The 13,367-nt window shown below is 39.9% G+C and overlaps 2 protein-coding genes across 5 annotated transcripts in view; one reads left to right on the plus strand and one right to left on the minus strand.

Moving 5' to 3' along the window:
• On the plus strand, positions 1–11,024 carry USP50 (ubiquitin specific peptidase 50). 2 transcript variants are annotated; one of them, XM_026060495.1, is made up of 7 exons: positions 1–168; positions 399–594; positions 2,657–2,863; positions 3,406–3,548; positions 4,676–4,808; positions 5,827–6,028; positions 10,293–11,024. In XM_026060495.1, the coding sequence occupies exons 1-6, from the start codon at positions 26–28 to the stop codon at positions 6,010–6,012; spliced, it is 1,008 nt and encodes a 335-aa protein (XP_025916280.1). In that variant the 5' UTR covers positions 1–25; the 3' UTR covers positions 6,013–6,028; positions 10,293–11,024. The 2 variants fall into 2 exon arrangements, with proteins under 2 accessions (XP_025916280.1, XP_025916279.1); XM_026060494.1 differs by lacking the exon at positions 10,293–11,024 and having other exon boundaries at positions 5,827–6,755.
• The window catches only part of USP8 (ubiquitin specific peptidase 8), a 25,165-nt gene continuing 18,650 nt past the window's right edge, over positions 6,853–13,367 (minus strand). For 2 of the 3 annotated variants that reach the window (XM_026060493.1, XM_026060491.1), the window contains 7 exons: positions 12,762–13,024; positions 11,719–11,931; positions 11,033–11,243; positions 9,206–9,442; positions 8,534–8,676; positions 8,009–8,141; positions 6,853–7,789 (listed from right to left, as the gene is read on the minus strand). In XM_026060493.1, coding sequence (XP_025916278.1) covers positions 7,604–7,789; positions 8,009–8,141; positions 8,534–8,676; positions 9,206–9,442; positions 11,033–11,243; positions 11,719–11,931; positions 12,762–13,024 — 1,386 coding nt within the window. In that variant the 3' untranslated portion in view covers positions 6,853–7,603. The remainder of the gene's footprint in view (positions 7,790–8,008; positions 8,142–8,533; positions 8,677–9,205; positions 9,443–11,032; positions 11,244–11,718; positions 11,932–12,761; positions 13,025–13,367) is intronic. The other variant, XM_026060492.1, reaches the window with a different exon arrangement.

The raw sequence follows: 13,367 nt of genomic DNA on the forward strand, positions 1-13,367 counted from the left end.
TTCCAGCAAGGACTCGCTCGACGAGATGAACCACCTGTACCAAGGGCTCACTGGCCTGCAAAACCTGGGCAACACGTGCTACATGAACGCCGTTTTGCAGTGCCTCTGCAGCATGTCGCCCCTCGTGGAGTATTTCCTCTCGGGAAAGTATGTAACGGCCCTGTGCAAGTAAGTTGATTTATTCACACTACTTGTGCTTTTTTTTTTTACTGTCATTGCTGTCTCACTGATGATTCCTACTACTTTCTAGTATTTGCAAAAACCCTCGAACCAAATGACAGAGGCCATCAGAGTTGTACCCATATGTATTTTCTAAGTTTGTCTATTATGTTCCCATTTGGAAGGAGAGCCACCGCATTTTCATACTTTACCTGAAGCTTTTGTTTATTTTTCCCAAGGGAGAACTGCGAGTCTGTGACTGCCTTTGGCTATCTGATGTCTGACATGTGGCTTGGAGAGTTTGACTGCGTTTCCCCAGAGGTTTTTCGGTCGCTCCTGGGGGAGCGGTACCCAGCGTTTACCAAGCGGACTCAGCAGGATGCGCAGGAGTTTCTGATCTGCGTGCTGAACGAGCTCCATGAGGCTCTCAAGAAGGTGAGAGCCCCGCTGTGACCTTTGGGGCTGTCGCTCTGTTTGCTCTTCGCATTTCATCATTTCCAGCTTAGCGTTTCATGCAGTAATCCCCTATTCTCCTCCTCCTCCAAACTGCATGTGATGTGGCTGCTAAAATTGTCCTTTTCTTCCTTTGGTCCACAGCCACGTGCACGCAGTGGTTCCTTGGAAAGCTTCCCGTCTCAGGCCACCTCAGATTGCAGCCCCTCATCTACATGCTAAGGCTATCTGTAGTTCCCTCTTACTCACCTCTCAGCTCTTCTTTTTCTCTCGTTGCTCCTCCTGTGCTTTATATTTTTTTTCCTCTATTCCTCTTCATCTGCCTAAAATCTTCATGTCTGCCAAGCCCATGTCCATCTTTTTTCTTCTTCCAGATCCTCTGATAAACAGCTTTGCTAGCAATTACGTGTCTACCTCCTGCTTGTCCTGAACATTATACTTTTATTCCATTTCTCTGCGAAAAGGGGTTTATCTTGCTCTGCCTGTACAGCAGCTGAAGTAATACCATTTTGGAGTCAAATTCTGTGACAATACTAAATACTAGCTTACACAGCCAGTGGGTCTGTTTTAAGTCCACCATACCCTTTCACAGAAGTTAGTAGTTTGTCAACGCTGCTTTTCAGGATTACGTTAGAAGAAGACGTGGTAAACTGCACAAGAAAAACACGTCATGGTGGATCCTCTGCCCTCTGTCGCAGCTGGCTTGGGGCTGCCGAGGGAAGGGGCTGGGAAGAGAGAGACCTCCAAGGTGCTGCCAGAGTGAATTTGTTGTAAAAGTAGTGAGGGGTGATTCCTACAGCAGAACAGTGCATCTGCCCAGGGAAGAGGAGGCCGGTAGGTGAGGATAATGAAGAGTCTGGAGAGAAAAAGAAAAAAAAAAGCGCAGCTAAGAATTGCTGAGCAAGTGAACAAGTCAGAGCTCGTCCTTTTTAGGGGACTGGAGCATCTCTCTTATGAGGAAAGGCTGAGAGAGCTGGGCCCGTTTAGCCTGGAGAAGAGAAGGCTGAGAGGAGATCTTATTAACGTGTACAAGTATCTTAAGGGAGGGTGTCGAGAGGATGGAGCCAGACTCTTTTCAGTGGTGCCGAGCGACAGGACGCGAGGCAACGGGCACAAACTGAAACGCAGGAAGTTCCATCTGAACATGAGGAAAAACTTCTTCACTGTGAGGGTGACAGAGCACTGGAACAGGTTGCCCAGAGAGGTTGTGGAGTCTCCTTCTCTGGAGATATTCAAAACCCGCCTGGACGCAATCCTGTGCAACGTGCTCTAGGTGACCCTGCTTGAGCAGGGGGGTTGGACTAGATGATCTCCAGAGGTCCCTTCCAACCTCAACCATTCTGTGATTCTGTGATTCCAAGACAGACTCATGTTTGACGTTACATGCGAGGAGCTGCTGGGATGGCAGGGGAACTGTTCTGGGTAACCTAAGCACAGCGTACGTCTGTGTGTAATCAAGGCCACCAAGCTAATAGGTAGCTGGAAGGAGACGCTGATAAATAGCACTGGGAATAAAACAGTTCGAATACTGGTTATGCTTACTTGCCCTTTTATCTTGACCCATTATCTAGTTCTTTACAAACCAAACCACAGCTCTGGACAGTACTTGTCAGTATTGCTGCAACCTATGAAAACCCTGGGACTTTATAATGAGTTCACAGACACCTAATGATTAACTGTCAAGTTGCAAGAGCCTGTCCCCTGCCAAGCGACAAAAGGATGTCAGCTTGCGTTCATGAACCATGTTTTATTCAGTTAAGATCTTAGTAATATGGAGCATGAAATATTATAGATATAAGAGACTATTTAAAAACAGTCTTACTGCCCATAGACTCTTCTCAAAGAGTTGTTAAGTACATGGAGAAAATTTCAAGAGGCCTGGCATGTAGTAGCTGTCATTCATTCTCACTTTCTTTTGCAGGTTTGATTGTCAAGACACATGAAATACTTTATCTTGTGACCATTAAAACCCTGTGAAGACACTTGTGAAACAGTTGGTTATCTACATTTTATTTTATTTATTTATTTTCCCCCCCCTGTATAGTCAAGCAGCAGAAGATGCCAAGGAAGCACAACTGGTGCAAGAGAAAGCAGAGTGACTGTCAGTGAAACATCTATTATCACACAGTTATTTGAGGGACAACTCAGTTACGATATTACGTGCCTGGAATGCGAGACCACCACCGACAAACCTGAGATCTTCACAGTTCTTTCTCTTCTCATCCCCTCTGAGAGCGCATGCTCTCTACAGGTAGGACTTCTGATACATCCCCAGATTGTTGGTCTCTGCTTGACATGGGAATAGGAGGCTTAGACTAATACATGTCGTTAAAAAGATGCAGGTTTTTAGGTACTTTGGTCCCCTGGGACCTAAAGGATATTCTTTAGATTGGTATCAGGTCCTACGATGAGTGGAGGTTTCTAAGCCAGTCTCTGGCCTGTGCAGCTGGTGACAGTGTGGGAGGATTGCTCCTGAGCTGCTACAGGGTGAAGGACATTAGAAGAATTGTTCAAAAGCAGCTGTGAAGATTTTTTCACTTACTAAAATATTTCCACAACTGAGGGAAAAAAAGAAGTCAATGTTGGCGGCTTTGTGTTCTGAGCATTGTCCTGACGTCGGCCACGCTATATCACACTTCGATTTGCAGAAGCAACGGGTAGAGAAGGGAGCTCCAGAAGATGGCAAACCCATCTCTGACCTTGCTTGGAGTCTTCAGGGGTGGAGATCCGATTGATCAAATGATTGTGGTTTTCTTTTTTTCTTTTTCTTTTTTCTTTTTTTTTTTTGGACAGGACTGTCTCAGATGCTTCTTTCAACAAGACACACTGACTTGGAACAACCAAATCCATTGTTCCTGGTGTGGGACAAAACAAGATGCTGCAGTAAAGGCCAACATAACCAAGGCACCAAAGATAATTATTTTTCATTTAAAGAGGTACAGCTACATATGGTAGGGATTTGTGAGACATGGAGGACAAGCACTTGTATTTAGATAAAAATCACTACAACTAGATCTTTTTAGTACTGTTGAGACCTGGAAACTAAAACACCTGCCATACATGCAAGTTGCTTTTCTGAAATCTCAGAAAATGTGTTTTGCCTTTTTCTGTACTGCAACCCACTGAATTGCTCTCTCAGAGCATTTGCTCTCTCTTCTCCCTCTCAGGAGAAGGAAAAACTCCATGGAGGGTGATTGAATACATAATAGTACAGCAGTACCTATGGTCAGGAGTGTGAATACTAGTTCCTGTAGCAGTTTGGAGAGTTTGTGACTATGTTCTGAGTGTAAAACTAAAACTGGGTGTTTTGCTTGTCCTTAATGCAGTTAAGACATTGCGTTTTTGTTTCTCCCTTAACCAAATCAGGTCTAACATGCAGCGCCGCAGGGCAGTGTAAGAGTTCCCACTTTGCTTACTTCACTACCCACTTGTAGTCAGTTATGCCAAACTTTGAAGAAGTTATTCTTTCTTATCAACTTCTCACTTATAAAAACAAAATTTACTCTGGGTACGGCTGGGCTTCCCAGACATGTGTTTATATAACAGAACTATGTTATCTAAAGCTAGTATTTAATTATTTCCCTTTTAACATACGCTTTCCTTGACATGCTGAAATTAACTTGTGCCCCCCCGCCAAGCTGTAGCCCTTGGCCACACTATAAAAGATTTAAAGCGCAGCGTTGTAATCAAATGCTACAGAGTACAGCGGCGTGGAGCTTGGCAAGAAAGAAGAGTTGACAGTGATGGTGCAGTCCAAAACTTTTAGGACATGGTGACACTGATGCAGAGCTTTGACTTCTGTCTGCTCTTGGCACCTGTGTCCCTTTCTAATAACCAGAAGTGTCACGAAGCAAAATATATTTTTTTTTTTTGGGGGGGGGGGGTTAGTGCATTTTCTGGCAGTTTACAATAATACTTAACAGGAATATAGGGCTCTCTGTTTGAAAATGCTGGGTAGTCAAGCATGGTTTATTCCTTCCCTTTTATTAGGGAAGTCATTAAAGAAACTCCCACAAGACTGAAGATGACCATTATTCAAACTAGTTCAAATTTTTTATTTCAGGTTTGACTGTCAAGGCAACTACAAAAAGAAACTTTTAACTGACATTTGCTATCCACTCAGCAACCTGGACCTCTCTCCGTACAGTTACCCGTTCTTCCACAGGAACGCCAAGTACAGCTTGTGTGCCGTCGTGGTGAGCGTTGCCTTCCCTGCTTTAGTTGTAGTGCTCTGCCTAACGCAGTGGATGAGGTCTGTGTTAGTTTGGTCTTGGTCAGAGCAATAGCTGTCTCTGTTCCAGGCACTTAAAAATTCAGAGGCTTAAAAAACAAAACCAAACAAAATAACAAAAGCCCTAACCCTACTCTGGCTCCACATATGAGTGTGTCTGTTGAGCTGAAGTGCTTCCTAAATAAAAGTGTCGGTAATAATAAAAACCAACACGTTTTTTCATTAGTGAGAAGGTGCTACACTCCCTAATGAAAATACTGCATTTGGTTGCCTTTTATAGTGGCAGTTAGAGTCTGTGTGAGAGCGTGGGCCCAATTTGCTTGAGTAATAAGACACCAATGACATGGCTATAAAAGAGTTTTAGTTTCAGAATTATAATTTAGCATATTTAAAAGTAATATTAAACTTGTACATATGCTCCTAATGTACATTTTCCCCCAGGGCTGTGAATTTTTCATGCATGCAAATCCTGATGTTCCACGAACATCGTAATACAGTAACAGTATATAACCAAAGAGGAGAAATGTTATCACCCACCTCTCCCTCCCCCCCCCACCCAAATCCCAGTTTTAGAAAGTGTGCACTCCTGCCAAATAATGCCTAGTTGCAGGCTCCTCAGCCTTTCCAGTGTAAACTCAAACCGATCCTGCATGGATCCTTGTCTGTAAACAAGGAACAAGCAGCCTCTTCTTCACTCATGGCAAGTTACAACCTGCTTATAGTGACCCATATCAGGACTGCTAGCTGGGTTGCAAATCTAATATTGCAAAATAGAAAAGCATAATCATCATCTATGAAGTGTCTGTTTGCTCTGTTTTAAAGCATTTATTTGAATTAATAATCCTCCTTGTAGGCCAAAGGGAGCTAGAATCTTCTCTCCCACCTCTCCCAAGTGCAATTAAAAAAGTGATTACTAATCCCTAGCTTTGGCTCTAAGGAGAGGAAGAGCCTTCTGTTGTAACGAACCATATTGTTTGTTACAGAACCACTTTGGATTTCTGGACGGTGGCCACTACACGGCCTTCTGCAAGCACTCGGTCACCAAGAGCTGGTACAGCTTTGATGACTCACAGATCACTGCGATCCCAAACTCCTCAGTGCAGACTGCTGCAGCTTATCTTCTGTTCTACACCTGTCAAGCCTTCTCTGCACCCACAAAAAGCCGCTAGCAGTGAAAGACTAACAGTGAGTAAGCTAGTGATCCAAGTTCATTGGCAGTGTTAACTCAGTCCTGTTTCACCAATAAACTACAGTATTTGCATTACTGGATAATCTGTTGTGGTCTTTTAGGAAGTAATTTCTAGAGAGACCTCTGGAGTTTCAGCTTCCAAGTCCATTAAGGAACATATACCAGTTCCATTTGCCTATAGTCTAGCATTTATGTTTTCCATGACAAAATTCATACATCCCTCAAAAGAAGATAAATGCTGAGTAGATAGAAGCACTTGATACAATTTAAACAACAGAGAAACAAGATTTTTCAGGTGTTGTTTTAAGCTCCCTGACAGCAGGCTACTAAGGTGAAAGCACATGACCAGACCACTGGGGCATTTGTTTTGGAAAACAGCAGGGGAGGAAGCAATCACTAAAGTAAAGACAGAAAAAGATGCTATTATCCTATTGTCATTTTTGTCCCTCTAGCATCTCAAATGCATTCCCAGGTTGTAAGCTCCTGGAAAACAATCAATCAATCAAACCTGCTCTTAATTCCATCAGCAAGATGCATGGGTGTAGACAGATTAAAAGCCTCAGACTAGGATTTAAGATTTATGAAAGCCATCCTAATCAGGGAAGGCAAAAATCAAGCCAAATACAGATCAGAGAAATGTGTGAGATAGATACAACTAAAATATTTGTCTAAAAGTGGGTTAGTTTCTAAACTAAGTATTTTTTTCATCTGAAGAATCTCCGAACTTTGCGAACATGAGTTAGACTGTCATTATGTAGAATCCTGACCACTACAGACAGAGTAGAGAATGAAAACAAACCTAAATGCACATTTTAGAGAATATTTTTTAAATCATTTCTTCATTAAGGTTTTTAATGCATGTGTACATGAAATTATATAATAAAAAATTAAAAAGGAAAATCTTGTTTGTTTAGAATAACTGAAGTGCACAAATATTGACAAAAGCTAACAGAAAAATACAGTTCTGCTTTTTTATTAAGTAGTGTTGCAATTACTTAGAACTGGCAAATAAAAGCAATCCTCTGAGTTTTAGAGATTCTCACAAAAAGGATGACATTTTATTATATACATAGTTTTGATGTGCAAGTATGCAATCAATATGTACACTTACATTCCTAACTGTTTACATCGTTCTAGAGTATTCACAGTAGAATCAAGCTTAAGGTTAGAAATGTGAAAAGGCCATAACAGTGAAAGGAAAAAAAATAAATCAAGATATGCCTTGGGATTTTAAGACATCTTAAGCTACTTCTTATTAATAGATTTCAAATGACTGGGTTAGAATTTAATTTTGGAGCAGGCTAAAAATATAGCTGTTTTTAAATAAATGGTAACGCAAGTATGCTTTTTAAATGGTTTCACAGATGGCGGTATTACCACAAGCGTTATTAATCAGTCTTCTGCTTTAAGCAATAGTACTGACCAGAAAGAGCTTGCTGCAGAGAAGCTGCTGCAACCATCCCCATGTTCTTTAAGTGACTACGTTTGTCACAATTTTGCATATTTATATGCATTCCCATAGCTATTTTGCTCTTATACAAAGAAAAAGAGTTTTCTTATCCCACACTGTTTTATGTGGCCATATCCACTGCTCGCTGTTCATAAGAAGTGTAAAAGAGAATATAAGCAGCTGAGGATTTCACAGATGATGCTGAGATCTCAGATACTTCATGGTCATCAAACTTAAACCAACGTTGTTTTGCAGCATTTTTGCAGTAGGCTGTGTAGTGTCCTCCATCCAACCCGCCATAATGATTCTGTAAAACAGAAGAAGAAAAGAACTGATGGCCTTGAAAGCTGCCATTTGTTCCCTGGTTAGGATAAGAAACTGGGATGTGAGATTTCTGACAAAATACCAAACAGTCTCTTAGGCCTACAATTTCATCTGCAACCAGGTAGGTGGCTTTGAAAGCCAGATGATCACACAGACTGACATAAAGACCAGGTGAATTCTGAAGTGTGACATGGTTACTTACTGATACTGAAAATAGATTGTATCTCTTCAAGTTATTCTTTGGACCAATAACGTACTGCGACAGGTCAAGAGTTTCCAATGGGAAATCTACAGAGCTTTGAAGTTTTTGCTTCCATCTTCCATCATAGGAAAATCTACAGAATTAAAAAGCATTATTATAAGTTACAGGTTGTTCACAAGCTATCAAAGAATGTTAAGCCGTGTTCATTCTCTGTTTTTAACCCAGACAATATCTCAACTAAAGATGAAACACAGTTTCACAGACAGCATTTGGCCCACAGTTCTGTTAATACTTGCACATGTATGTTTCTTAACATAGAAAATTCGAAAGGCTACTTGTAGAAGTATTTTGTGAATTACAGCCTAGTAAAACAGGCATCAGATGAAAAATAAAATTCTTGCAGCATTACAGCTGGAAACAATCTAGAAATTTCTCTAATTAAAAATGTTTAGCATTAGAAAGAGCAATCTCCATGAAAGCCTAGTCACTTCATTCTAGTTACTTTGTCACCACGCAATGCCATACCTTTTCAAGTGCACAAGAAGAACAGGTGGTAGTTTCCAAATTTCTATTTTTTTCAAAGAATCTCTTCGAGTTTTGCAATGGCTACAGTAAAATCTATTGTTATCAGTGAGCTTTTCCTCTTTGGAGAACAATCTAAGGCATTCCTAAAACAAAACAGGAAACACAGATTGTGAAGGGCAGGTGTTTAAGAAAGTATACCACAAATGTTTGTTTCCTATGGGGCTGTTAATTTGCATCAGTTATCTGCATGCCATGTTTTACAGAGATGAGGAAAGCTGAGTTCAGTCCATGTGCAGAAGTAATTTTTCCTGCATACATTAATTAGCCGCAAGTCTTTCAAAATGTACCAACGTTTTGTTTAAAAAACAAAAATACATTTATACTATGACCTACAAAGACAAATACTATACAGTCTTTTCTGCTGCTGTGACTTAAGTATTTCCATCTTGTTTGTATTTTAAAACTTTTAAGAAATGTCTGTTTTTTTTAAACTTTAGGAGAAATTAAAAAAATAGGGAAGACTCATGCTCATGTTTCAGGTTAGTGTAAATTAAGCTGGAAATATTGACAAACCCTTTCAACAAGAGGTCGAGTAGAAGCAGCATCATAACAAAATCATGAAAAGAAGTGTTTTTACTGTGAAGGCTGTTTCCCTCTCTTGTGCCACCTTACCTGCAGCGTACATTTACTAGTGGATGCAAGTGGTAATGACAAATACATGAAAGCCTCAAAGGTCCGGGACTTCTTGTGACATGTAAGACACTGCACTGTAGATTTGAATTGGCCTTGAAAGAGTGCCACAATAATGGATTCGTTGAGCTGTTTGTGTTTGTGCCAAGCTAGTTCTGCTGCTCTGAAGTCATCAAGATGATCATTGTTTTCTTCCTTGTATCTCTTCCTGTTGTCAGCCTGGATAACAGAAATTTAAATACCTTAATCATATGTTAACATGTGAAAATAAAAAATTTCATCTATAGGCAAACATACCATTGAGCATTTCCAAAATTATTTAAACATGTCAGTGTAGCCATCTATTTCTTATCTAGTTACGTTTATTCTTTTGTTCTCTTCAGTACCTTTTACTGATACAGAATTAATTTCTACATTAATTCTGAATACTCATATTTCATTCTATTTCCTTCCACACAAGGTTCTAGTAACACAAACAGCAATATGTATCCACTATAAGTTAATTTAAATTGTGAAAAACTTCTGCTTTGAGACATTGATACTGGTTTCTCGCAAAAGTCATGTGCCATACCAGTAATCTGGTTCTGAAACGTTTTAGAAGTACCTACCTTGCCCTCAAATACTCATACTAGTCTCATGCTTCGCCTCCACCCACTAGCTTTCAGTAGTGATGGAATCTGCAAGGGAATGACAGATCACTTCCCCCAAAATTATTACTACTTGAAAATAGCTCTACTTTCTGAAAAACTAGATATGTATCTACCTCCAGTAACCTAGATTTGTGGACTAAAAGCAGTAAGGTAATAACTGTCATGATCACGAAGTAGAAAATATGTATGTTTTTGTGCATCAAGTGATGCTTACACGCTACAATTAACTTAAGCTAATGGACCATCGGGGGGTCATAAAAGTAAGGGGAGAAAACAACTGAGCAGCAAATAACTGAACATGATCTTATGCTGCTAGCTTTATTATAAATTCAATTTGATAGTAAAGTTCTGTTTAAGAAGTCTTTTTACTAATGCATAATGATCTACACTAGTTGTTTTAAACCTTTTTCTATTTGCAGGTGCTTATCACAGAGTTAAGGTTACAGCACAAAACTTGCTTCTCCTAGCAAGCTTCTCCTACCTTTAGTGGACTCCTGAGAAGATTTCTACAGGACTCAATGGCCAGTACTCTCCAGGCTGAAAACCTTTAGATTACATGTTCTCTAAGTACAAGGCATATGGTTCAATCATTCAAGGAGCCTGACAGGTGAAGACTCTGGGGGGTACCAGTACCCCAATGTCATGAAGATATCATCAAAGAAAAGGGTTTTCCCACCACAGCTCAGAAAACTGGAAGTAAATTGCTACCTAATCTTTGTCTTATTGTCCCTTCGTTCTGCAACCCACAGCACCTTTGGGCTCAGCCTCTTCAACTTCTTGGTCTGAAGCAGCTACAAAAGTTAGCCTCTACAAGGGACTCCTGACAGATGATGCAAAACTGAGTAGACCTCAGTACCTCCAACTCTACATAAATATAGGAAAAGCAAGCCATTTTAGCAACTGAGACCTCCCAGACAGAGCGAGGTCAAGGAAACAGGACTTGGCCTCTAACCAGCAGTGGAGAAGGTAAAGCCAGCAGAAAAGCTTGTTCAAGCATACCCAGAAGCTGCTTAAAAAAATATATATATAAATAAATGTTTACATATTTTTGCTTTAGCACAAAACTTTTTTACTTAATTCCTCTTATGAAGTAAAAGGCTTTTAACTTTTCTCTTGATCATATGACAGATGTGTAATTAACTACAAGTGTATTACTTACTTTATTTAGGTCTTCATGCAAGCCATCCATTAGAAAGAGAAGCAATTCTTGGGAGTCCTGCTGGCTATACCCTGCAAATTGGTCATTAATCTTCCCAATAGTAATTTTAAAATCTTTTGGACTGATGTATTTATACTGTCCTGTCCACAAAGCTTTCATTATTACACCAAACTCTTCAGCCACTTCCCCTTTATGCCCCAGGAAGTTTGACCTGTACAATTAAACAGACATAAAATACAGTGAGCCATTCAAATAAGATTTTATTATTATGAATTCAAGACTTCATCCTAGTTTTAATGTAATTTCTTTACACCAAGAACAACTACTTGTAGGAGTGAACTAAAGTTTTTGTCTACTTTGGCACTATATAATTTACATACTATGTAATTAGTTCCATATTCAAAATTGAATTGGTGGAAGGTACAAATATTTTCAGCTTTTGTAAACTGCTACTCAGATATTTTGTTTGAGTCAGGAGACTCAATGTGGTGAGCACAATTTAAGTAAGATTGTTTAGTTAAGCCCATTTTGTCCCACATCTGAACTTGAAAAAACTCTCAAAGATTTGAAGTTAGTGTTTTCTTCCTTAAAACCTTAACCCCATTACAATTTTTTTTTAAATTAACGACTGTAAAGACATTCTTCCTTCAGCTGTAAATTAAAGGAGGAGAATAAGAGATCATTACCTGTTAATATCATCTTGATATAAGTTTCTGTTAAAATAATCAGCCAGATGCGGTGCATTGCACAGACACTGTAATATGGAATTCATATAGCAAGTGTTCCCTAGATTACGAAGTCCTGTGAGAGCTGGTCCCGATCCCCCAAACACAGGATTGAGATTCCGAATTTGTGATGCAGAGAGTCTTGAAATTTCAGCTTTAGTGTAACAGATTGGTCTGTAAGGAGGAAATTATTATTTTTTTTTACCAGTCTCAGACTTGACACTGTACAAGGCACACTGTAGTGCTCCATTCTGTCACGCAGCGACCCAGTTGTCTTCTCATAGATCACTCTGAAGCTCTGAGAAGGCAGCACATTTTAGCCCTTGGAGTCACACGGCATGCCTGATGTCATTCAGCAGACTTCTCCAGCCAAGCAGCACCAGCGGGCTCTAAAGAGATCCCTGTTCCCACTGTCTGGCTAGAGAGGCAGTCTTGCAGCATCAATGGACACAGAAAAGCAAGACTCTGCACGTAACTTAACAGAACCATCCTCCCTCATGGGGAAATGAAATACCCTGTCACAGGAAGTCACCAAATGCTGTCATTTAAGGTATTGAAGACTAGTCAATGCAATAATGAGAAATCAATACATACTGGCCTATAAGGCAGCTGAGCTACAGACTAAACCAGTATTTTTTTTTTTAATTCATGGATGAAAAATTAACTCTTAGCTGATTTAACTACTCAGTCTAAAAACTGAAACTCTTCATTTTACAAGTTGTCAGAAGCCTTAGCACAAATACCACCACATAAAAAGCAACTATTGACCAGTTAACACTGTGACCTCCAAAAATTCATGTTACTGGATGATAATTGCAGTAATTCTCAAAAGCGCCCTATACTTGGAACTTGTAGCGGTGAAATTTATGTCTGTCAGAGAAACTGTTGCATGCCTTTGTAAAGTACTTAGAAAATATTAATGGAATGTAGCTGGATAAAGACAAAGCAAGTCCTATACGCTATCATATTGCATGAATTGTGATGCTGTAACTTATGAAACCTACTTATTTTCACGATTGACTGCAGGGGTTACAGGAATTCTTTTCTTCTCTTCCTCCTGAATGGCTTGGGTTATATCTGGGGACGAGTAGGAGCGCTTCAGTTTGGAGTGTTCTTTTTCTCGTTCAGCAGTCACCTGTGGCTTGGGTTTATGGGTTGGTGGGGTAGATGGAGGAGTGGATGAAGGAGCCATTTCTGGTGGATACATATGAACAGTGTTTGTTGGCGAGTGATAATAACGAAAGGTTCCGGTGATTGGATCCAGAAACTTGGGAAAGAAAAACAAATTGTTTCAAAGCCAGGTAAAAATCCATCATTAACTTACTTACCTAGATATGAACTACTTTAAGAACAGTGCCTGAGTTTTTCAAACATTGAGATGTCACAGTAGTGATTGACTGACTTAATGGATTAAATTTATTGGAAGGCACCACTTGCACCAAAATAAACAAACAGCAACTGCTCAGTACCAGAAGCTGCAGATGAGCCCCACTTGTTTCACTAAAAATTAATGTTAAGATTCAGAAAATAACGGGGAAAGTTTAAGAGACGCAATCAAACAAGATCTAACTTAGAAATATGATGCAACTGAAATTCATTACAAAATTGCA

This window comes from Apteryx rowi, unplaced genomic scaffold (genome assembly GCF_003343035.1).
Source record: "Apteryx rowi isolate R43461 unplaced genomic scaffold, aptRow1 scaffold_17, whole genome shotgun sequence".
In the NCBI taxonomy this organism is placed as follows: domain Eukaryota; kingdom Metazoa; phylum Chordata; class Aves; order Apterygiformes; family Apterygidae; genus Apteryx; species Apteryx rowi.